Source organism: Nomascus leucogenys, chromosome 8 (assembly GCF_006542625.1).
Source record: "Nomascus leucogenys isolate Asia chromosome 8, Asia_NLE_v1, whole genome shotgun sequence".
NCBI classification, from domain to species: domain Eukaryota; kingdom Metazoa; phylum Chordata; class Mammalia; order Primates; family Hylobatidae; genus Nomascus; species Nomascus leucogenys.
The window spans coordinates 106525219-106549738 of record NC_044388.1 but is presented as its reverse complement, the minus strand read 5'-3'; the positions used below and the strand labels follow the sequence as shown (position 1 = coordinate 106549738).

General features: G+C 52.8%; 1 protein-coding gene across 6 annotated transcripts in view; it reads right to left on the bottom strand.

Moving 5' to 3' along the window:
• HMCN2 (hemicentin 2) overlaps window positions 1-24520 on the bottom strand; it is a 169802-nt gene that overhangs the window by 13843 nt on the left and 131439 nt on the right. For all 6 annotated transcript variants that reach the window (XR_004031451.1, XM_030818033.1, XM_030818036.1 and 3 more), the window contains 16 exons: window positions 24380-24516; window positions 23663-23804; window positions 23435-23579; window positions 22092-22219; window positions 21050-21206; window positions 20012-20133; window positions 18714-18878; window positions 16760-16867; window positions 16327-16461; window positions 15786-15920; window positions 14606-14796; window positions 13495-13708; window positions 11956-12090; window positions 10729-10919; window positions 9014-9095; window positions 829-1098 (listed from right to left, as the gene is read on the bottom strand). Coding sequence is in view for 5 of the 6 variants with exons in the window: in XM_030818033.1 (XP_030673893.1) it covers window positions 829-1098; window positions 9014-9095; window positions 10729-10919; window positions 11956-12090; window positions 13495-13708; window positions 14606-14796; window positions 15786-15920; window positions 16327-16461; window positions 16760-16867; window positions 18714-18878; window positions 20012-20133; window positions 21050-21206; window positions 22092-22219; window positions 23435-23579; window positions 23663-23804; window positions 24380-24516 (2457 nt within the window). In the remaining variant the exon portion in view is untranslated. The remainder of the gene's footprint in view (window positions 1-828; window positions 1099-9013; window positions 9096-10728; window positions 10920-11955; window positions 12091-13494; window positions 13709-14605; window positions 14797-15785; window positions 15921-16326; window positions 16462-16759; window positions 16868-18713; window positions 18879-20011; window positions 20134-21049; window positions 21207-22091; window positions 22220-23434; window positions 23580-23662; window positions 23805-24379; window positions 24517-24520) is intronic.

Sequence of the window (24520 nt, the reverse complement as noted above, 5' to 3'; positions counted from 1 at the left end):
ATTTCCAGGGGGCCAAGTGTCAAGTCCCAATTCCAATTAGCTGAGAGGCGCTGCCTGGGAGGGCTCATTGGAGAAAGATTCTGCCAGTGCATGTGGTGACAGATTAGTGATGTCTGCCAGGGACAGGGAAGGAGATGCATCGCCACACATAGGGAATGTTCCCATGTGGTGATAGATTAGTGATGTCTGCCAGGTACAGGGAAGGGAACGTGTCCCCACACACATGGAGTGTTCCCCCCAGAGGCACAGGCCACAGAAATAATATCTTATGACTTGCCTTTATGCAGGGCTGAATCCATTTACTGTGGTTTCTCAGGATAGATATTTCCTTAATTTTAAAGTTGGTCTGACCCAAGGGAGAAGGGAGCTGATTGAGGAATCCGAGATGGCAGGGGTCCATCCCACCAGGAAGCCATCTCTTTTCCAACCACCTGCCACGGCCAGGCAATGTGTGATGCCTGGGACACGCACTGACGCACAGACTTTTCACAGCAGCCCCCGAGGTCACCGGGGATGCCCTTATCTTCCTCTGCCTGCTTCCAGGGGCTGTGCAGTGTCCAGACAGAGGATATGCATTTGTGCCAGTTAAGCGGGAACAGCCAGTGTTCCCTGTCCAAGATGAGCAGCAAACACTTAGCACCTCCAAGACTCAGTTTCCCCAACTGTAAACGGGCAGGGTAGGGGTTCATTCTGGGCTTGTGACGAAGCAAAGGGAAGAGGTGGGGAGGTGGCAAGGCAGGGGACAGGTCCCCCATAAGCACCACACAATCCCCATCGTCAAGAGATCCTGCCTCTGTCCACGAAGGTCCAGACAGGGATGCCCCATACCTCTCACGACCAGGAACGCCCGGGCTGTGGCAGAGCCCAGGAGGTTGTGAGCGACGCAGTCGTAGGCACCTGCATCCCCAGTCTCCACGTTCTCCAGCCACAGGCTCCCATCGGGCAGGGTCCGGAGCCGCCGGCTGGCCTGCAAGGGTTGACCCTCCCGTAGCCATTCAATGGTGGGTGTGGGCTCTCCAGTGGCCTGGCACCGCAGGGCCACATCATCCCCGGATCTCACTGTCATGTCCTGGGGCTCCACCTGGAACACTGGAGCACCTGTGGGAGACCCGGGTGGCTTTTAGGAACATTTACTTATTTTTGCATATTCAAGTAGATATGTTCATTTAGATACACTGGGAAATCCAGAGAGGCAGAAAGAAGAAAATACGAACTGCATAGGATCCTTCCACCCAGACATTGTTCCTGAATGTTTCCCTCTAGACACTGTTTCTTTATGAAAATATGATCATATGGCTATATCTGCTTTTATTTTATTTTATTTTTTTTGAGATGGAGTCTCGCTCTTTCCCCCAGGCTGGAGTGCAATGGTGCGATCTTGGCTCCCTGCAATCTCTGCCTCCTGGGTTCAAGCGATCCTCCCATCTCAGCCTCCCGAAAGCGCCTGCCACCACACCTGGCTGATTTTTGTATTTTTGTAGAGACGGGGTTTTGCCATATTGATCATGCTGGTCTCGAACTCCCGACCTTGGGTGATCCACCCTCCTCAGCCTCCCCAAGTGCTAGGATTATAGTCGTGAGCCACCATGTCCGGCCCCGGCTCTCTTTTATAATAATACTTGCAGCTGGGTGTGGTGGCTCATGCCTGTAACCCCAGCACTTTGGGAGGCTGAGGTGGGTGGATTGCTTGAACCTAGGAATTTGAGAAGAGCCTGGCCAACATGGTGAAACCCTATTTCTACTACAAAATACAAAAATTAGCCAGGTGTGGTGGTCTGTGCCTGTAATCCCAGCTACTTGAGAGGCTGACGCAGGAGAATTGCTTGAACCTGGGAGGCAGAAGTTACAGTAGCCGAGATTGTGCCACTGCACTCCAACCTGGGCAACAGAGCGAGATTCCATCTCAAAAAATAAATAAATAAACACTTGTGATAGCATTTAGGGGCCACCGAGATAATCTGCTCACTTTAAGATCCTTAACTTAATTACATTTGCAAAGATTCCTTTTCCAAGTAAGGAAACATTCACAGGCCCTGGGGCGCCATTCATCAGATACTACCACAGCCAGTGTGTCCTAAAGCGGAACACATGTGTACTACGAGACCTAGCGCTTCTGCTCCTGGACGAATACTCCAGCACAGGTGTGTGTGCATGTTCACTGGAGGGCATGCGTAAAAAGGTCACAGCAGCCCTGTTCTTAACTGCCCATCACTGGAAACTAACCTACAGTGGAATACGTGAATAAACTGTGGTACATCCATGTAGCAGAAAAACATAGAGCAATGAGAACCAATAAACTAATTCCATGTGAACGATATGGACGAATGCCACAAATAATGATGTGCAAAAGAAGAGTCAAGGCAGGGGCACGTGTGGCGTGATTCCATTTAAATGAAGGTCGAGGCTGGGCGTGGTGACTCACGCCTGTAAGCCCAACACTTAGGGAGGCCAAGGCAGGTGGATCACCTTAAGTCAGGAGTTTGAGACCAGCTGGGCCAACATGGTGAAACCCTGTTTCTACTAAAAATACAAAAATTAGCCGAGTGTGGTGGCAGGTGCCTGTAATCCCAGCTACTCGAGAGGCTGAGGCAGAAGAATTACTTGAATCCAGGAGGCGGAGGTTGCAGTGAGCCAAGATCGCGCCACTGCACTCCAGCCTGGGTGACAGAGTGAGACTCCATCTCAATCAATCAATCAATCAATGTCAAAATAAGCAAGAGTCAGTCATCAGCTGTGGCTGAGGGAAGAGGTCAGCCAACTGCCACCACAAACAAGCATAAAACTGGACACACTTGCCCAAAATAATGATTTCAGGGCTCCCAAAATCAACCAAAGGCACACAACAAATTGAGAAGCATTTACATTTTTTAAATGGCCCTTTTATTTTTTGAGACAGAAGCTCGCTCTGCTGCCCAGGCTGGAATGCGATCTCAGCTCACTGCAGCCTTGACCTCCCGGCTAAAGCCATCCTCCCGCCTTAGCCTCTTGAGTAGCTGGGACTACAGGTGCGTGCCTGTAGCCAGCCATGCCTGGCTAATTTATTTATTTTTTGTAGAGACGGGATTTCACTATGTTGCCAAGGCTGGTCTCAAACTCCTGGACTCAAGTGATCCTTCCACCTTGGCCTCCCAAAGTGCTGGGATTACAGCTGTGAGCTATCGTGCCAGGTCTTGAGAGCATTTATCCATAAAAACCTCTATGGCTGGGTGCAGTGGCTCATGCCTATAATCCCAGCACTTTGGGAGGCTGAGGTGGGCAGATGGCCTGTGGTCAGGAGTTTGAGACCAGCCAGGCCAACATGGTGAAACCCTGTCTCAACTAAAATTACAAAAATTAGCTGGACGCGGTGGTGGGTGCCTGTAATCCCAGCTACTCGGGAGGCTAAGGCAAGAGAATCTCTTGAACCTGGGAGGTGGAGGTTTCAGTGAGCCGAGATCGCGCCACTGCACTCCAGCCTGGGTGACAGAGTGAGACTCTGTCTCCAAAAAAAAAAAAAAAAAAACCCTCTAGAACTTTGGATAAGAACAGTGGAAGCCTTTGGCCCTCCTGCCTAGGGCTGTGCCCATCCCTACCCCACTGTGACCATCACAGTGGTTTTATTAGGGATGGCTGTGAAAAACAGCAGCTTTTGCCACCCCTGGGGGCTGCCTTGATGTGCAGTAGAGGATGAAAATATGCCCTGAGAAATATCATCAGGAAAAGGGGCAAAACTGGTAGGAATCAAAAGGGAAATGGCTGCTGTGCTGGCCTGTGGCATGGCCCTGGCTGAGAAGAGCAGAGGCCCAACCAGCAACTTAACGGGGAGAACCTGGAAATGAAGGAGCCACGGACAGGCTGGATTGGCTCCCCACAATCCCTGGCCAACGTGGGAAATATGCACCTGTGCAGGGGAGACCTGAGGGGTACAAAGGACGGTCAAACTGAGGCCGACTTGAAAACTGCCTGAACTTCAAATTACTCCACAGCCACGTTTTGCTGAGATTTTCTGTTTTTTTCACTTGTTTCAAGCATGTTGACAACTGCTGACAGAAGCATCCTTGTCGGCTAGCCTGGGCAACATAGCAAGACCCCATCTCTACAAAAAATAAATAAAGTAGCCGGGCATGGTGGTGTGCACCTGCAGTCCCAGCTACTTGGGAGGCTGAGAAGTGGGAGGATTGCTTGAGCCCGGGAGGTCGAGGCTGCAGTGAGCTGTGATTGTGCCACTGCACTCTAGTCTGGGCGACAGAGCAAGACCCTGTCAAAAAATAAAAAGGAAATCCTTATCAGATGACTCAAACATCTGTGCTATCTCAGTTGGTGTTTGTTGAGTGTCAGTTCTCATTCAAGTTGAGATTTTTCCTTGTTCCTGGTGTGATAAGTGAGTTTCAGTATGATAAGATTTGGGCTCTTATTTAAATCTTCCATCTTAGCAGACCTGGAACACTGCCAGGGGAAGGAGGTGCCACTCACTCCTGCCAGATGAGAGTGGAAGTCCGGGTTCCCTACGTGGCCTCCATGGACACCCGGGAACAGGGAGGGTGCCTCATTATTGCTGGGGATCGGTGGGAGTTGGTGCTTCAGGTGGGGCTCTGCTGGCACCGTCCTGGCTGGGAGGGAGAGGGGCACTGCTTATTGCTCCCCCACTCGGCCTGTGTAGGCGAGGGGCTTCCCACTCAGTGGGTGACAGTGGTGACAGTTCAGTCTTGGTCAGGCACAGTGGTTCATGCCTGTAATCCCACCACTTTGGGAGGCTGAGGCAGGTGGATCATTTGAGCCCAGGAGTTTGAGACTGGCTTAGGCAACGTAAGGAGACCCCATCTCTACAAAAGATAAATACATAAAAATAAAAATTAGTTGAGTGTGGTGGCACGTGCCTGCAGTCCCAGCTACTTGGGAGGCTGAGGTGGGATAATCACCTGAGCCCAGGCTGCAGTGAGCCATGAGCATGTCACTGCACTCCAGCCTGGGCAACAGAGTCAGACCTTGTCTAAAAATAAAAAAAGTCCTCATCAGATTACCTGATACCTGTACTATCTCTGTTGGCATCTGTTGTCTGCTTTCGTTGAGATTTTCCTTGTTCCTGATGTGTAAGTGAGTTTCAGTATTGTAAGACTCGGATTTTTATTTAAATCTTCTGTTATTGGCAGAGCTGGAACACTGCCAAGAAAAAGTGGTACCACTCATTTCCACCAGGTAGGAGTGGAAGCCCAGGTTCCCTATGAGGCTTCCATGGTCACCCCGGAACAGGGAGGGGTACCTCATTACTGCTGGGCATGGGTGGAGGCATGCCCACACTGGGCCTCTGCTGGCACTACCCTGTCTGCCCACCTGGCCAGACGGGGGAGGAGCTTCCCACTCAGTAGATGACAGTGGTGACAATTCTGTCTCTTCATTAGGTGTCACCTGACAGCATCCCGCTCCAGCGTAGGGAGAGCACTGCCTCAGTACAGGGGTGAAGGTGGAAGTTCGGGGCTCCCAGTTGGTGTGATGATGGGGCTGGGGTGTTTTTCAGGGTGTTTGCCTCCCAAGTAGCTGGGACTACAGGTGTGCGCCACCATGCCCAGCTTTTTTTTTTTTTTTTTTTTGTATTTTTGGTAGAGATAGGGTTTCACCATATTGCCCAGGATGATATCAAATTCCTGGGCTCAAGCGATCTGGCTACCTCAGCCTCCCAAAGTGCTGGGATTACAGACACGAGCCACCACACCCGGTTGGGGGTTGTTACTTACAAGTTTTCTTTCTGACTATGCTGTCCCTTTCCTAGTCCTTTGCAAGAGAGGACAGGCTCTTGTTGAGGTGCACATGCCCGTGTGTGTGTGTGTGTGTGTGTGTGTGCACGCGCATACATGCGTGTGTGTCTGAGCCCACTGGTGGTTCCAGGTTGTTGGCTTCTCAAGTACGCAGCCCAGGATATAAGGGACAAAAAGAAACACCAGGGCATTCACCACCATATTGCTCCTCAGGTCCCAAAATTGGTAGTCTATCCTCCTCCTTTTCTCTACTTTTCAGAGGCTCTTTATGTTTGCTTCTGTATAAAGTCCAAGGTGTTTAGCTGTCCTTAGCAAGAGAAACAGGGAGAAGTGCATCTATACCATCTTGTCTGGAACCACAAACCTATTCCATCCATGACAAAAACTCTCAACATACTAGGTACAAAAGGGGAACTTCCTTAGCCTGAGAAAGGGCGTCCACAAAAACTCACAGCTAACATCACACCCCATGGTGAGAGACTGACTGCTTTCCACCTAAACCAGGGAACCAGGCAAGGATGGCTGCTCTCGCTGCTTCAACTATGTACCAGAGGGTCCAACCAAGGCAATAAGGCAAAGCAAAAAACTTCAAGGTACGCAGTTTTGAAAGAAAGAAGTCAAACCGTCCCTATTCATAGATGATATGATATCAATTCAACTGTATCTCTACATATTGGCAATTACAAATCCAAAAATCAAAGAAAACAGTTCCACCCAAAATAGCATCAACAATAATAAAAAGACTTAAAATCAATTTAACAAAAATACAAGACCAGTACGCTCAAAACTATAAAACATCACTGAAAGAAATTCAAGATCAACATAAATGGTACTGGAACAATTGGCTATCTGTATGCAAAAAAGGAAGTTAGACCCTTACCCCACGCAAAAATTAACTCAAAATGGATCACAGACCTAAATGTGAGAACTGAAACTACAAAAATTATATAAGAAAATGTACGGCCCAGTGGCTCACGCCTGTAATCCGCACTTTAGGAGGCCGAGGCAGGCGGATCGCTTGAAGCCAGGAGTTCGAGATCAGCCTGGGCAACACGATGAAACCTCGTCTCTACTAAAATTACAAAAATTAGCCGGGTGTGGTGGTGCGTGCCTGTAATCCCAGCTACTTGGGAGGTTGAGGCACAAGGATTGCTTGAACCTTGGAGGTGGAAGTTGCAGTGAGCTGAGATCTTGCCACTGCACTCCAGCCTTGGCACCAGAGTAAGATGCTGTCTCCAAAACATTAAAACAAAAAAAAAGAAAGAGAGAAAGAAAGAAAGGAAGGAAGAAAGGGAGGGAGGGAGGGAGGGAGGGGAGGGAGGGAGGGAGGAAGGAAGGAAGGAAGGAAGGAAGGAAGGAAGGAAGGAAGGAAAAGAAAAGAAAAGAGAAAAGAAAGGAGAAAAAGATGACCTTAGATTAGGCAAAGATTTTTAAAAGGTGTAACACCAAATACATGAATCAAAAAATACAAAATGGATAATTTTGGACTTCACCAAATTTTAACACTTTTGCTCTTCAAAGTCACCATTAAGAAAATACAAAGACAAGCCACAGACTGGGAGAAATATTTGCAAATCATGTATCTGATAAAGGGCTATATCCATGCTATGTAAAGAACTCCAGAAACTCACTAGTAAAATAAACGACTCCATTTAAGAATGAGCACAAGCACTGGGTACAGTGGCTCACTCCTGTAATCCCAGCACTTTGGGAGGCCAAGGCAGGTGGATCACCTGAGGTCAGAAGTTCAAGACCAGCCTGGCCAACATGGTGAAACCCTGTTTCTACTAAAAATACAAAAATTAGCCAGGTGTGGTGGTGTGTGTCTGTAATCCCAGCTACTCAGGAGGCTGAGGCAGGAGAAACGCTTGAACCCGGGAGGTGGAGGTTGCAGTGAGCCGAGATGGCGCCATTGTACTCCAGCCTGAGCAACAGAGCCAGACCCTGTCTCAAAAAATATTAGTAACAATAATTGTGGTAAAAAAAATACATTACATAAAATGTATCATTGAACCATTTGTAAGTGTACAGTTCAGTAGTGTTGAGTATTTGACATTGTTGTACAATCTCCAGAACTTTTTTCTCTTGCTAAACTGAAACTCCAGACTCATTAAACACTAACTCCCCCTTCTCCCCTCCCCGCAGCCCCTGGCAAGCTCCATACTACTTTGGGTCTCTATGCTTTTGGCACTCTAGGCCCCTCATATAAACAGAATTATACAGTGTTTGTTTTTTTGTGACTGGCTTTTTCCACTTCACATAATGACCTCCAGGTTCATCTATGTTGTAGCCTGTGTCAGAATTTCATTCCTTTTGTTCTTTTTTTTTTTTTTTTTGAGATTGAGTCTTGCCTGTCACCCAGGCTGGAGTGCAATGGCACGATCTTGGCTCACTGCAACCTCTGCCTCCTGGGTTCAAGTGATTTTCCTGCCTTAACTTCCTGAATAACTGGGATTACAGGCGCACCACCACACCCAGCTAATTTTTGTATTTTTAGTAGAGACAGGGTTTCACTATGTTGGTCAGGCTGTTCTTGAACTCCAGACCCCAGGTGATCCGCCCACCTCGGCCTCCCAAAGTGCTGGGATTACAGATGTGAGTCACCGAGCCCAGCCCTAGAATTTCCTTCCTTTTTAAGGTTAAATAATATTCCATTGTACGAATGAGTGAATTTATGGTATGCAAATTACAACTCAATAAAGTTTTGTTTTTTTTTTTAAAGAGGCAGAATCCAGGACAGTGATTATTGGGGCAGGGGGCAGTGAACAGAGGTGGGCATGCTGGAGGCGGGGAGCCGGCGCGGTCCTATTTCTTTGATCTGGCTGCTGGTTAACTGGGTGGGTTCGCATTGTAAAAATTCACTGAGCTCTGCACTTAGGATCCTGGCTCTTCTCTACAGGTGTTCATCTTCAATAAAACATTTTCTACAGAATCCCTATTGAGACAACTTCACAGTGTTATTCTGAGGCTCAACAGCGCCTGGTAAACTATGAGCTGCTTGGCACATGCGAGAGCTGACGCGGTGATCTTGACGGCTGGTCTGAGTTTTAAATGCCCAGCTCCCCCTAGACCCAGGTTGCCAGGTTTTCTTTAGCTCAATCCTGAGTCTCACTCATCCCACATTTGGGAAACACTTGGTAGGATTCAATATGTGTTCCAAGTAAGTATTAATGAAAGAATTCCAAGTCCTGGCCCTGCCTGTCTGCCCTGTAGGCTGCACACGCCACCGCTGTCCCCGAGCACACTTCCCACATCCCCACTCTGCTAAGGCCAAGACTCACTCTGCAGGACGAGGATCACCACTTTCTTCGCCACACCCATCTCGTTCTCTGCCAGGCACTGGTACTGTCCCGCATCGTCCCTCTGCAAGTGGGCACAGGAGAGGGGGCATGGTGCTCAGAGAAGATGAGCAGCTCAGACAGTTGGGTAGGGGACTGAGGACAGCCAGCCAGCAAGGGGCTTAGGCTGTGAACCAGCCAGGGACACCTGATCCCCCGCAGAGCATCAGAAGGGCCTCTGTGACCACTTGTCAGCAGACATGCAAAGAGAATCCAGCCCCTTTTCACACCCGAAAATGGGGGGTTGTGACTAAGGTCCTTGTTGCCTTAGGTGGAACAACTTGCTGGAAAAGCACGGTGTAGATCCACCTCTTCCAAACTGTGTACGTTAAAATCTTACTGCCCCATGGCACGTTATTTGAGACTCCTTGGAAAAAAGGGTTCCATGGTCAAGTAAGTTTTCGAGACATTGAGTTGACAACATGTTATGGTACTTTGGAAATCAATAACTATAGGAAAACAAGAACATTAGACACCTCTGTTGTATGAACAGGATGGCAGTCTGAACTGTAGGACCTCTCAGGGCATTTATTGTGCCAGTGTGCAAGGTGAGTCTTCCAGAAGGGAGACGGTTTGCAGCGTTTCCCTAACAGGTGGCCCATGGATATGTGATGGAACTCAGGTGGCGTGCTGGCTCACATCACTTCTGAGTAGCAGCACCACCATGAGATGGGCCTGGGGCAGCCTGAGGCCACGTCCACTCCCAGAAGATGGTATCTGGGGGGCCACACCCAAGGGACTGGGGGGTATAGCATGGCACGAAGTTAAGAGTGTAGGTTTGGAGGTCAGACCAACATGTGACTGAATCCCAGCCTCACTGCTTACTGCCTTGAGCCCATTACTTAGGACATTTTCATGCCTCTGGAGCCTTAGTTTCCCCTTCTGTAAAATGGGAATGATAACTGCTAGGACCTTATAAGTATTAAATGGAATAATGCTTGCTAAGTGCAAGGCCCCGTGCTTGGCCCACAGTTAGTACTTGGGTAACAGGAGCCATTATTACCACTGCTTTTACTGCTACTCTTATTACTAGTCCTATTATTATTACTACCCAGAGAAAGGCTCCCAAATGGGTGAGATCAAGGCCCCTAAGATGAACTTGAGTCAGGACTGACTTGGGGATTTCTGCACAATCACCAGAGCTTGAGACACAAAATGGAAGTTGAGAGGGGCTGCCCCTGGGCCCAAGGCTTTGGAAACAGCACGGAGCCTCAGGCAGGAGACCGGGGGGTGGGGGCCCTGCCTCCCCCACTTATTGGTTGTCAGCCTCTCTGAACTTCAGTGTCTTCGTCTGTAAATAGGGAGCACTATTACCTGCCTACCCTGTCCCCTGAGGTTGTTAATAACAACATTTTGGAGGCATTACCCACAGATCACTCTTAAGTGATGGGTATGAGACATCTCACTGATTTCTAATCACAATCCTATGAGGTAGAACTAATTCGCTCCATTGAATGGGTGGATGACCGGAGAACAGAAAAGCCCAGTGGCTGGAGGTCAATATTGGTGGTAGTGGGAGGATGTCTGGGGAATGGGCAGGGAGGTGCTTTGTAGACTGCAGAAGCAGAGGGGGCGACATGAAGAACCCTCTTGAGCAATCAGAAAAAGTGTAGAGTTGTCCTCAGTGGCCCCACCCAAGGTGCCAGGCCCCGCCTTGCCTCAGTCCTGCGGATGGTCAGCGAGCCATTCTGCAGGTGGTGCCGGAGGTGGCTGCCCCGCAGTGGAAGGCCATCTTTGATCCAGCGGATGTCCGGCACTGGGTCTCCATGCACCACACAGTCCAGCTGCATGCTGCCTCCTACAGGTTCCACCAGGTAGGAGAAAGCCTCCCCTTGTAGGACAGGAGCCTCTGCATGGGGTGACATCGAGCAAGTTGTCAGAAAAGAGGTTCCCTGTGGGCTCAACCTCCCATAAACCCCAAAGGTCTGCCCAACTCCTGCCTCCAGGGGCCTCCAGAGGCTCCTGCTAGCACAGCATGGTTGTGTTTAGTCAGTGCATCAGGGACAGCAAACAGTGTCCATGTCATGGGTCAAGTCACAAAGACTGGCAAAGACTTTCCAAGAACTGTGCTGAGAAGCATTTGAAGCTGAACGAGAACAGTGCTGTGATTGATTAGTGATGTCTGAGATGGGCACAGGCAGGAAGGCGGTGTTACGCGTGTCATATACTCTGTTTCACAGATGGATTACACTAGCAGCGGAGTACCTGCCAGGTACTTTGGAAATCAGTAACTATAAAAAAACAAGAACCCTAGACACCTCTGTTGTACAAAGCAACACTATGAGATTCATGCTAATCTCAAAACACTCTTGAATGCTCTGGACTGGCTTATATCCTTCCCGGTTTCCTGAGGTTGGATCTACCAAAAGCTGCAGTTCTCTTTTGGTGCCTGGGGCATTCATTCCCTCCATCCAGCCCCACCCATCCTGAAGTTGTGCAAACTAAGACATGGCGTCACCGAGGGCTCCTGTGCTACTCCTGGTGGATGAGTAGGTCATAGGGAACAACTGCCTGGCTGGCAAGCTTCTGGCATTTTTCTGCCAGGAGACCCTGGCCCCCATGCTCTCCTCCTACCCTGGCACCATCCAGCTGCAGGTAGTGCTGTAGGGCAATTGGTCAGATTCCAATTCCACCTGCAGCCGGGGTCATTTTGGGAGTGTCAAAAATACTGATGCCTAGGCCTCACCCCAGAGAGGCTGGTTTACAGAGTTGGAGGTAGAACCTGGGCTTCAGAATTTAAAGTCCCCCAGGGGATTCTAACGTGCACCCAGGGTGGGGAGCCACTAGTTCAGAGGACAGGAGGCCGGGTTCTTAGGAAACCAATAGATTGGGTCCCAATAGACTGGAGGTCTTGAGAGAGAAGCCACCTGGGGAATGCGCCCTACCCTTCACGTGGACGAAGCTGACCGCCTGTGTGCGGCCCACTCTGTTCTCCGCCCAGCAGACATAGGTCCCGCTGTCTTCTCTGGAGACAGCGGCCCGCTGCAGCGTGCTGCCTCCATCCTGCTCAGACACCCCTTCTGTGGTGGAGAAAGAGAAGTCGGGTGCAGGGAACTCCTGCCCTAAACACTTCCCTGGTGCCTGGGTACCTGCAGGAACTTAATAAAAATGCAGAAACAGATGGGAGTCCCGGGTGAAGGCTGATCAAATCAGACCCATTCCTGGGAGGCACAGGCCACACTGGAGGCTGCGGTGAATGAACCTGCCTTCTACCATTTTCCAGTGCACACTGTGTGTTTGATAAACGGTCAAGGGCAGGTCTTTGGGGGCCTCTCAGCACAGGGCACTTACTGAAACACTGCCATGATTTCTAGAGAGGATTCTTTTTTTTTTTTTTTTTCTTTGAGACAGTTTCACTCTTGTTGCCCAGGCTGGAGTGCAATGACGCAATCTCGGCTCATTGCAAACTCCACCTCCCAGGTTCAACCGATTCTCCTACCTTAGCCTCCCGAGTAGCTGGGATTACAGGCATGTGCCACCACGCCTGGCTAATTGTGTATTTTTAGTAGAGATGGGGTTTCACCATGTTGGCCAGGCTGGTCTCGAACTCCTGACCTCAGATGATCCGCCTGCCTTGGCCTCCCAAAGTGCTGGGATTACAGGCATGAGCCACCATGCCTGGCTGAGAGAAGGATTCTAATAATGGACTTTTCCTTTGGGGTTGGCCATCGCCTCTAGGAGATGAATATGGACAAGCGTCACCATCAGTTGGGCATCTACTCCAGGCCAGGCCTGTGCCGCGCGCGGCCCCTCCATTGTCATTCTGTCCTCAGGACCCCTGGTTATGTCCATTTGACAGATGGAGAGTGGACCTCAGACAGGCCAAACTATTCTACTTGCCCAAGGTCCCTCCCCAGGAAGTGGTGGGACCCAGCAAAGCCTTCACCGCAGGTGTGCACGGGTATTCCACACCTGGGGACTCAGAGTTAGGAATGTGTGATGTCATATCCTAATGTAGGAAAGTATCATTTTGCAGTGGAGGGGACTTAGCAATTTATCCATTCAGCAGACACTGAGTACCCAGCAGGTACTCCACAGGCCGTGTGTCTCCCTAGACATCACCTGGGTTTCCAGTAGGAGGACAGAGCCCCCGCGGCCCCCCAGAAAAAGGGGTTTGCTGAGGGTCCCACAATGGGAGCAGCTGCTCTGGGCTAGAACACAGGCCTCCCACTCCTGGCCCTGAGGTCTCTGGGTTGAGTATTCTCAGGCGGCCTCTTGCCAGCTCTGATACATGGCTTGTCACATATGGCCACAGCTGGGTTTGCCCTGTCCCCCTACATAGGGCCACGTTGGAAGACCCAGAACCAACAGGGCTGGCTGACAACCTCTTCCTTTCCACTGGGTTGGGTCTCCCCAGCTGCCCTCCCTTCTTGACCTCCCAGGGTCCTGGCTGTCTGTCCCACCCACGCCCAGCAGACCCAGACCTGTGACTGGCTGGTCGTTGACAGTCCAGCCAATGCGAGGGGTGGGGCTGCCCCGGGCTGCACAGCGAAGCCACAGCCTGTCCCCAAGGCGCAGGCTGCGGTCCCCAGGCAGGGTGGTGAACACAGGCAGTGCCAGGATGGTAAGGTGCACGCGGCGGCGGGCACGGCCCATGGCGTTCTCAGCAGTACAGGTATAGGTGCCTGCGTCCCGGCCCTGTGAGCAAAGAAAGGGGTTGGCCGGAGAACTGCCCCCCCCTCGGCATAGGTCAGGATGCCCCTGACCCTTGAAGGTTCTCACGGAGCATCCAGCCCAGAGAGGGGAAGTGACTTGCCCAAGGTCACACAGCTAGCAAACGGGTCAGCATCACCACCACGCCCCTGCCCTGCCCTGCAGCGTTCACATGCTCTGCTGCTTCATAACCCCAGCCCTGACTGCATGGTCGCAATAGCCACTGTTTACCAAACACCTACTGTGTGCTGCCCTATCCTCAGAACTTGACCTGCACTGCAGGCCTTGCTTTTGGTGCCCTGATAGAGGGCCCAGCAGGGGCTCCGAGAGGAGGAGTTTTGTGGTGCATTCAAGCAGGGCTGGTGCGCTCAGCACTTCACCCCCAGGCTCCCTGGGTGGCCGGGTCCAATGCCTCTGACCCCTCTAGGTGTGTCCACTGAACCCATCTGGAGAGGCTCTCATCACAAAATTGCAGAATCTGATGAGTGTTGAGGGGAAGGGGGTTGGGGGTCCCACCCATACCCCTGGCTCAACACCCCCCAAAACCCAGAGGACGGTTAATGGCAATGCATGGTTGACAACAACTGGGTAGACTTTCGGGACACAAAGTCATCGCCGTATCCCTGAGCCCCAGTCTGAGTTCCCTCCCTTCCCCCAGGAGCTGGCTGCCGAGGTCCAGGTTCAAATTTGGGTTCTGCCTCTTGGCAATGGTAGAAAACTAGGTACACTTTGAGCCTCAGTTCTAGCCGTCTGTACCCGGCATGGTGACACTGATTTCCCCAGGCTCCCAGGGTTAAAGGCTGCACGGTGCTCGAAGCAGAGCATGACAAACAGGGGTCTCAGCCATTATTCCCTGCTGTGCCCCTCAGGGCAGTGCCTCACCTCCAAGTTCTTCACCAGCAACTCCCCAGAAGGCTGGATGGTGAACTTCCCCTCGGTGCCCGGCACAGGCTGGCCATCTTTGTCCCAGGTGATGTTGGGCTCAGGACTGCCCCTGGCCTTGCAAGGCAAGAAGGCGTGGGAGCCTTCGGTGGTGGACAGGTCTGGGAGGCCATTCTCAATCACTGGTGGGACTGCGGGCAGAGGGAGGCCCACTCGGAACCGGGGCTCGGGGAGGTGGCTGACACCATCCTGGGGCCCTTGGCCTTTGGCCCAGCCCTTCAGCCCTCCCTGGCCATCAGCTGCCCCCTCCAACTCCCTAGTCATAGGCCATTGCCCATGCTCAGGACGATTTGGGGACTCCCTGAGTTTGGTGTAGCTGTGACGGTGATTCCATTGCACCTGTGCACATGTGTACACACACACACATGCACACACACATGCACACACACAGATGATAAAAGCTGCAGGACAGAGGCCTTGGGCAGGGTCCACTTGGACCTTGTACTAGGCCACCTCCAGGAACAAAAGCAGGGCAGCCGTCACAGAGCATCCCTGCAGAGGAGCTATGCTGGGCAGGGTGAGGGTCACTGGCTTGGTGTCTGGCTGATCTGGTGACCAGTGATGCTCCAGGTCTGAGGGGAGAGGAGCACGCTGGACAAGGAGGCGTGGAGGAAGCCTGGAGCCAGGAGCCCCTCTGAGTTCACAGCCAGAGTCCGACTCCGGCCCTACACAGCTGCGGCCAGGGATGGCCACTGAGATACCACAAAGCAGGCCACTGGGGCCAAGACACGACCAGCCCATACTGAAAATTCCCAGCAGACTTTGCAGATTTTTGGCCAGTGATGCCATCTGATCTTTGAAGCCAATGATTGATCAAACTAAGGGAAGGGCACATGTAATTGTGTGTGTGCTTGAGGAGGGCCAGAGAGGCCACAGCTACTGGAAACCGGAATGAATGAGGGATGCTAGACTTGTGTTCCATAGGGCCAGAGAGAAGGCAGAAGGGATGGGAGTTTATGCCTGAATCCCGAACTCAGGCGCACAATGAGAGATGTTCTCCCCTTAATTCCTTCTAGAACTATAAGCAGTGTGCCCTGCCATGCAGGGAAGGGAGAAGCTGGCAGGAGCCTCAAAGCCCCTCAGTTGCCAGGGCCCACCTCGGCCCCGTCCTCACACCCACCTTGCACCACCAGCCGCGTCTTCCCCATGGCGCTGCCTGCACTGTTCTTAGCGATGCAGAGATAGTTTCCGGCATCCTCTGGGCTGGCATGGGCAATCCGCAGCTGTCCGCCTGGTAGGACCTGGGTACTCACCCCTGAATGAAGAAGAAGAAAATCGGGGCCTGGGAGCTGGGATTGGGGACCCCCGAGGTGGACAGATTGGGCTATTCTGTCTCACAGGCAGCAGGTGACTTGCTGGGGTTACAGGATGACCAAGGGACAGAAGAAGCCAAGAAGCCTGACCCCGAGCCCAGCCCAGCTGCCCCCTCCCAACCTCCCACTCAGCCACTGAGTGCTCGGATGGCATCTCAGGCCGTGGTGACAGGAGAAGGGTTGGGGTGGGGGAGGCCAGAGCAAGGGTGGGGGCGTATCTGGGAAGGCCAGGGGCTTTCCAGGACCTCTCAGCAGGTCTGCGGGCTCTCCCAGGGCAGGAAGCGGGACCCCCCCACCAGGCCCACACTCTTCTCTTCCCTTCCCAGGCTGGCTGCCAGGGGCCCTCACCCGTAGGGACGTTGAGCCCTTCCTTCTGCCAGGTGATGGTCGGCCGGGGGATGCCCGAGGCCTCGCAGGGCAGCAGCACCTCCTGCTCTGCCACTGCCCGAACCACGCTGGGCAGCAGCTTCACCACCGGGGAGGCTACAAAGGACAGCGGTGCAGAGGGCCCTGAGAATGTCCTTAACACAACTCCGCCAACCAAGGGGCCGCGGAGCATCAGAGAGAGAGGCCTCTAAGGAGAATGGGGGTTCTAGAAACATCGGCCACTAGCAACAAGGACGCCATGGCTGATTCTTTTCCTGCCAAAGAATCCCATGGGAGACAGCTCGGGGCCTCTGAGACCCAGGGCCTCACCTCCATCCCGAGCCCCACCTGCGTCTGGCTTTCCACCTGCTCCCCTGGCCCTAGGAACTCTGGGGTCTGGACCACGGACCCTTACCTTGCACAGTGAGGAAGACGTGCTTGTGGGCTACGCCGGCAGAGTTGCGGGCTGAGCAGGTGTAGCGGCCTGCGTGGATGGGGAGGGCCTGACCGATCTCCAGGGCGCCTGCGGGTGGGAATCAGGGTGAGGGGATCAGGACAGAGGTCCCCAGCGATGGAGGTGGCAGGGCTCCTACACAACCCCACTCTGTCTCTGGTCACTCAACCTGCCTCCTTTGCCCGTTTATAGACAGTCTGGGGGATGTGACTGTATGGGAACCTGGCATCTAGGTTTGCCTCTGTGCCCTGCCCAAAGCAGAGACATGGGCGAGTTCCTTCCACTCTCCGGACCTCAGTTTCCCCGTGTGTGCAATGAAGAATCAGACAAGATGGTCTTTAGACCCTTTTGGCTGTGAAGTTCCAGGATCTGCCACTCCCCTGCCTGTAATCCCCCGCTCACAGTTCCACACCCTGCTATTCTCACCTTGCTCTGCTAAAAACTCACCTCCTCTAGGAAGCCTCCCATGATTACTGCTTCCTCTCCTCCCTTTATCCTCCCGGCCTTAGCCTTGGTTACTCAGTGAACACCATTTTAACCTTCCCAGACTGCAGGCTGTACCTTGGCAGTCAAGTGATGAGGGTTCTAAATTGTGCTCCGTGGACCCCTGGGGGCCTGCTGGGTGGGGGAAGGAAGCAAGGCCCACAGCACTCTGGCCCACCCACAGCCCCTGTCCCAGCCCCAGATGGAACCAGAACTGTGGTTTGTTTCACTTGTTGGACTTTGCTGTTACCACTTATTACACTTACTGGAAAGAAGTTTTTGTTTTGTATTTTGTTTTGAGACAGAGTCTCACTCTGTTGCCCAGGCTGGAGTACAGTGGTGCAATCATAGCTCACTGCATCCTCGAACTCCTACACTCGAGCAATCCTCCCACCTCAGTCTCCCAAGCAGCTGGGACCACAGGCATGCACCACCGCACCCGGCTAATTTTTTTAAATGTGTTTGTAGAGATGGGGTCTTGCTGTGTTGCCCAGGCTGGTCTCAGACTCCAGGCTTCAAACAATCCTCCTGCCTCAGCCTCCCAAAGTGCTGGAATTGCAGGCGTGAGTCCCTGTGCCTGGCCTGGAAGGAAGTTCTATTGCTTCAGAAGAGTTTGAAAATCACAGGTTTGGCTAGTGATTGCTAGACTTTAGTATTTCGCTAACCAACTAACAAACAAATTTGGAGACTCTCCATAAAGCTTCCAACGTTTTATTTTGACAAGCAAAGACGTTTAAAAAGTCACCATGTTAGGCCGGGCATGGTGGCTTCATACCTGTAATTCCAGCACTTTGGGAGGCTGAGAAGGGCAGATCACCTGAGGTGAGGAGTTCAAGACCAGCCTGGCCAACATAGTGAAACCCCATCTCTACAAAAATACAAAAATCAGCTAGGCATGATGGCAGTTGCCTGTAATCTCAGCTACCTGGGAAGCTGAGCCAGGAGAATCCCCTGAACCTGGGAGGTGGAGGCTGCAGTGAGCGGAGATAGCGCCATTGCACTCCAGCCTGGGCAACAGAGCGAGACTCCATCTTAAAAAAAAATCACCATGTACTATTATCTTAAAATCATCAAGAAAAGGAAGTTTCAACACCAAAAGATAACTTCAGAATAAAGGAGGATCTTTCTGATGGGATTAAGCCAGGTTTACAAAAACTCCCAGGGAGCTGTTATTTTTCTTATTTTGCCATGAAATAGCACTTGTATGCCAGAGGGCTTGGGGAACCACTGATGGGTCTCAACACTGCAGAGCATGCAGGAGAATATGGAGCTCAGAGGGGGCGAGAGGGTCCTCCCAGGTCACACAGCCAGGAGAGGCAGAGCCAGGCCAGATTGTTCCATCCTGTTCTGCCATGTGACCTTCTTTCACTCCCTCTGCCTGCTCTCCCAGTCTCCCCTCAGCTGCCTCTCTCTGTGGCTTACCCTTACTTACCCGATGGTGAGACACGATAGCCACTCCCCCGAGCTCCTAGCTGGGCACCTGCCTTGCTCCAGGACACGGTCGGAGCTGGTATACCCGTGCTGTGACACGTGAGGACCACGGGTGCCATCATGGTCACGGTGAAGTCTGTCTGGTCATCGGCAATGGTGGGAGGCACTGAAACCCAAGACAAGGTTTGAGGCCCTGCCAGCGCGCACGGGGCACTCACGGCCATGGGGCCGGGGAGTAAAGCTAGTACACAAGGTGATGTTAGCGACAAAGGGCCAAGGAGGGAGGTGGGGCAACAGAGGGAGAAGTCACATTTGCTCACTCAGCAAATCCTTCTGGGCACGGGGCTATAGTTTTTATTCTTTAAAAAAAAAAAGTGTATTTTTTCAGAGATGGGGTCTCAATATGTTGCCCAGGCTGGAATGCAGTGGCTAATCACAAGTGTGATCATATTGCTGATCAACATGAGAGTCTCGATCTGCTCTGTTTCTGACCTGGGTAGGTTCACCCTTCCTTAGGCAGCCTGGTGGTCCCCCGCTCCCGGGAGGTCACCATATTGATGCTGAACTTAGTGCGAACAGCCAATCAGCATAGTGCACTATAGCCCAGGACTCCCTGGTCTCAAGCGATCTTACTGTCTCAGCCTCCTGAGTAGCTGGGACCATAGGCACGTGCCACTGCACCCAATGGGATACAGCTTTCTATAGAGACCCTCGCCTAGTAGCTTCACAGGGGGTTATCGTGGGTTTTCCACTTGGAGTAGGGGAGGCCAGAGGAGACCTCCAGGGGAAGTGGCATTTAACCTGTGATCTGAAGGGAAAGCAGGTGTTTGCTGAGTGAGGGAAGAGTGTTCCCAGCAAAGGGAACAGCGTGTGCAAAGCCCTTGAGGCAAGGAACAAAAAGCTGAGCAGCTTGATTAGACCCTGGAATGAGGCAGGTCTGGTGTGAGCTGAATCTGGCACAGGACCTGGTGTGCCCAGCTGAATTGTTGCATTCTATCCTGAGGGCAGCAGGCAGCTGTGGAGGGAGGGATTTTTAACGGGGGTGATGACAAGGTCAGATTTGAGTTTAGAACATTCTGGATTTGGGAGGGGCCTCTCCTGTGAGCTCCCGTGTGCCAGGAACTGTGCCAGAGCTGGGGTTATGTCAGTGTGGCCCAGCAGGATCTCAGAGGCCTTCCTGGAGGAGGTGTCCAGGGCAGCGCAGGAAAAAGCCACACAATTCCTTGCAGGCAGGGAGAGCACCCAAGAGCGGGAAGGCGCTGCCCCCAGGTGTCCCCCTCCACCTCTGCCCTGACTCACCATGGACGGTCACCTGGTAGAGCCTGCGAGCCTCGCCTACCTCGTTGCTCACCACGCACTCAAACTGGGCTGAGTCCTGGGGGCCGGGGGCCATGAGGAGCAGGGCATTGGAGGGCAGGAGCCTGGGGTGGACAGACGGACGGCCAAGTGGCTGCTGGGCCGACAGAGACCAGCCATGGCTTTCTGGCTGTGGGGATCTCACGCCCATTTCCCCTTCCTGTATCTGACCTCCAGCCCTGACTCTAGAAATGTCTTCTAGAAGTTTCTACCCCAAAGGTCTAGCTAGTGGATTTGTCAGTGATTTTCGTTTTCATCCCTGTTTCTCTGTAACCCTGCACATTTGTTATAGTAACCATCTAGGATAACTTCTGTAAGAACAACCACTTTAAAGTGGCTCAGAGTCTTAGTTACTGATTTCATTTTCACTAAGTTTAGGCTTGTTACATTGGTTTTCCAATTTTTAAAAATTGACATTCTTTTTTTTTTTTTTTTTTTTGAGACAGTCTCGTTCTGTTGCCCAGGCTGGAGTGCAGTGGCACAATCACAGCTCACTGCAGCCTCAACCTCCCAGGCTCAGGGGATCCTCCCATCTCAGCCTCCCAGGTAGCTGGGACCACAGACACCCACCACCATACTCTGCTAATTTTAAATTTTTTGTAAAGATGAGGTCTCACTATGTTGCCCAGTCTGGTCTTGAACTCCTGGCCTCAAGCAATCCTCCCACCTCAGCCTCCCAAAGTGCTGGGATTACAGGTGTGAGCTACCACGCCCAGTTCATGTTTTGTTTTTAGAAAAAGAGTGACTCTGGTAGATATAAATAAAGCCAGAGGTCTCTGCTTAGCTGTATGTCCCCAGTGCCCTCACCCCTATCTCAGTGTGAAGACTCTCTGATCCTCAAAGTTGAGACACAAGTTCTAGTCCTGACTCCAGTGAGACGTGAGCACACCCCGCCCCGTCCCTGCCCCATGCCCCCGTGAGATGAGAGTGCCTCCCCGCCCCGTGCATCTCAGGAAGTCACCACAAGGTCCAGCTCGTTACCGGTAGGTGCCCTGCTGCAGGCGGAAGTCCAGCTTCTGTCCGTCCTTCCACCAGACCACCAGGGGCTTAGGGGAGCCGCTGGCCTCGCAGGGCAGCGAGGCTGGGGTGTGGGCGGTCAGGGTCAGGTTGGAGGGTCTGGAGGTGATGGCTGGAGGCTCTGGGGAGAGCGCAGTGGTCAGGAGACAGGTGCAGGGGGCTCAGGGGCTGGGGGCTCTCTGAGGCTGTGCCCAGGGGCAAAGCCACTGCCTACTGTCTTCCACCCATCCCTGAGGGAGCACAGAGGGAGAGGGCAGGGGAAAGTCCCGAGACAGCGCTTCCAGCAAGGTGTTTTGGGCTTTCCCCATCCCTGAGCCCGGCACCCCCTCACTGCCTTGCCTTGACTGAGGCCTCCAGGCCTCCACTCCCATCAGCCCCCACCTGAGGCCAGGGACCGCCAGAGCAACCTCACACAAGCTGATCTGTTGGAGGGGAGGAGATTGGGGCACCTGATTCTAGTGATTTTGAATTTTATCCTTTCACGTTTTACTTTTTTTTTTTTTTTGTAGACGGAGTCTCACTCTGTCACCCAGGCTGGAGTGCAGTGGTGTAATCATGGCTCACTATAGCCTGAAACTCCTGGGCTCAAGTGATCCTCCCACCTCAGCCTCCCAAGTAGCTGGGACTACAGGCATGTGCCACCATGCTTGGCTAATTGAAACATTTTTTTTTTTTTTTTTGTAGAGATCGGGTCTCAGTATGTTGCCCAGGTTGGTCTCAAACTCCTGGGATCAAGTGATGCTCCTGCTTTGGCCTCTCAGACTTGTTTTACCTTTTGTGCATGGTTTCTTACTTAATTGAATCGCTGTTCTGTTACATAACATATGCACTAAAATACATGTCCTTTGAGTGTGCATGATCACAACTTTTTACTAATGGGCTTCATGGTCAAAAACATTTGAAGACCATTGGGTCTTGGCTCCTGACAGCTGGGGTGACTCAGAAACTAAGCAGGACTGGACCCTGACAGGGACTGAACACTGAAGGCCTTCCCCAGGCCACCTACCAAAGACCCATAGGTCACGGCCTTGACGATCGGAGCCAGCAGAGTTGGATGCCAGGCAGAGGTAGCGGCCGGCGTCCTGGGCAAGGACTGGCTGGATTCTCAGGGAACCCTCAGGCAGAATTTCGAACCTAGAATGGACGGGGGGTTGCCCTGGAGATGAGCAAGCCAGTGGGGTCTGGAGCACAGCTGTCTCTAGCAAGACCCTTCCCTCTGCCCCCACTTTCCCAGGGAGAGGATGCTGATATGGTTTGTCTCTGTGTCTCCACCCAAATCTCATCTTGTAGCTCCCATAATTCCCACATGTTGTGGGAGGGACCTGGTGGGAGATGATTGAATTGGGGGGCGGGTCTTTCCCGTGCTGTTCTCGTGATAGTAAACGGGTCGCACGAGATCTGATGGTTTTAAAAACGCAAGTTTCTCTGCACAAGTTCTCTCTTTGCCCGCTGCCATCCACATAAGATGTAACTTGTTCCTCCTTTCCTTCCACCACGATTGTGAGGCCTCCCCAGCCATGTGGAACTGCAAGTCCAATAAGCCTCTTTCTTTTGTAAATTGCCCAGTCTCAGGTATGTCTTTATCAGCAACGTGAAAATGGACTAATACAGATGCTAACTTTGGAGGTCAGAGTCTTGCATCTATGAGGCCAAGGTCAGGGGGTCAGAGCCATGAGCAGCTCCCCACAGCCCAAGCCAACATTGGAAAGATGGAGAGAAGGGCTGCTTTGGGCATCTCCAACACTCTCCTGGGCCTGACCTCTCCTGAGACGCAGAAGGCGCAGCACCCTGCTCTTCCTGAGAGCAGCCCCTAGATCTGAAAAATGCCCTTCCCAAGGGCCATGTCTGTACCATGCAATCCCGCCCCTGGCCACAGTTGATTGGATGGGGGATGGACATATTACTCAGGCTGGGCTAATGGCATTCTGTGCCCTGGGAATTTAGAGTTGGGATTCACAGACAACTTGCTAGTGAGCTGAGGAGCTGTAAACCTGGGGCTGGGGGCCATGGGGTTGTCGGGGTGTATTTCTCCCATGTTCACCGAGGAAGAAGGTAAGAGAGAGAAAGAGATGAAGCCCACACAGAGAGAAGCTGAGAGAAGCTTTAAAACCATCAGATCTCTTGAGACCCATTCATGCCCCTCTACTCCGCCCCATCTATCAAGGCTTCTGATCAAGTTAAATAAGCAAGAGACCTTCATGAGTGGTGGGCCTGTCCTTGTGTTCTGAGACACCCCACGTCCTGATGATAAAGTCACTTTTCTGCTCCAATTGCCCAAGTGGGTTTGATTTGGAACCCACAAAGTGGCACCTGAGAGCCTCCCCAAGGCCCACCCCTTCCCTCTCCCACCTGGGGCTCCTGGGATCCAGGGGGACCCCGTCCTTCCGCCAGCTCACGAGGGGTGCGGGCACGCCATCAGCCTGGCAGGGCAGCAGGGCTGTCTGGTTCACTGAGACGTTCACTGCAGGTGGTCCTGACCGGATGCTGGGCACCGCTGGGGAGGGGCACAGAGGGAGTGGTGCTGGGAGCTGTGGCTCTAAGGGGGTGGGCAGGGTGGGGTGGGCGGGCCCTACTCACTATGGATCTCCACGCGGAAGGCCACGCTGGTGCTGCCTGCAGCGTTGCGGGCTGTGCAGCTGTAGTCGCCGCTGTCAGCCGTGCTCAGGGCCTGCAGCTGGAGGAACCTGCCCCGCTGCGGGAACTGTGTGTGGGCATCCTCCTGCAGAGCCCCGCCAGAGTGGAGAGACCCTTATCAGTGCCCAGCTGCGCCAGGCCACCCGGCAGCAGAAGTGGAAGACTGAGGAACTGGTGAAGCTGGACAGTGGCTCTGTCCTTCCAGGCTGACCGCAGGCCCTGACTGTGCCCCGCCGAGGACCCTCTAAGGAAATGCACCCCTCTGGGAGGAAATGCATCCCCTGTCCCTGGAGTTCCTGTCAGAACACCCACAACCCTGAATCCACAGCCGCAAACTGATCCCATTTGAGGGGTGGGCACAGAGAGCCTTGGTCACCGGCCCAGGCCACACAGCTGCTAAGCATAGCTTGAAGGAGCCAGGGGGAGAATACTGGGTGGGCCTCGGAAGCCCTGAGTGACCTGAGCCTTGCCTCGGTGTCCCCATCCATAAAATGGGAGTGACAATGACAATGGGGGGGGTACGACACCCGGGGAACGGGGTGCAAAGTGCAGCTCAGAGCGGGCCCTTGGCACCCGCTCTGGATCTTGGATCCGGCCAGGTCAGGTCTGAGGCCTGAGAGGGACAGAAGGCAGCACCCTGGGGCCCCGCCTGGCGCCCACCTGCAGCACTATGCCGTCTCGGTGCCACGTGATCTTGGGCGCTGGCTCTGCCTCCACCGAACACTCCAGGACCAGCTGCCCCGGGGCCAGGCCGACCACAAAGCGGGGGCCTCGGGGCCCAACAATGTTTGGAGGGGCTGG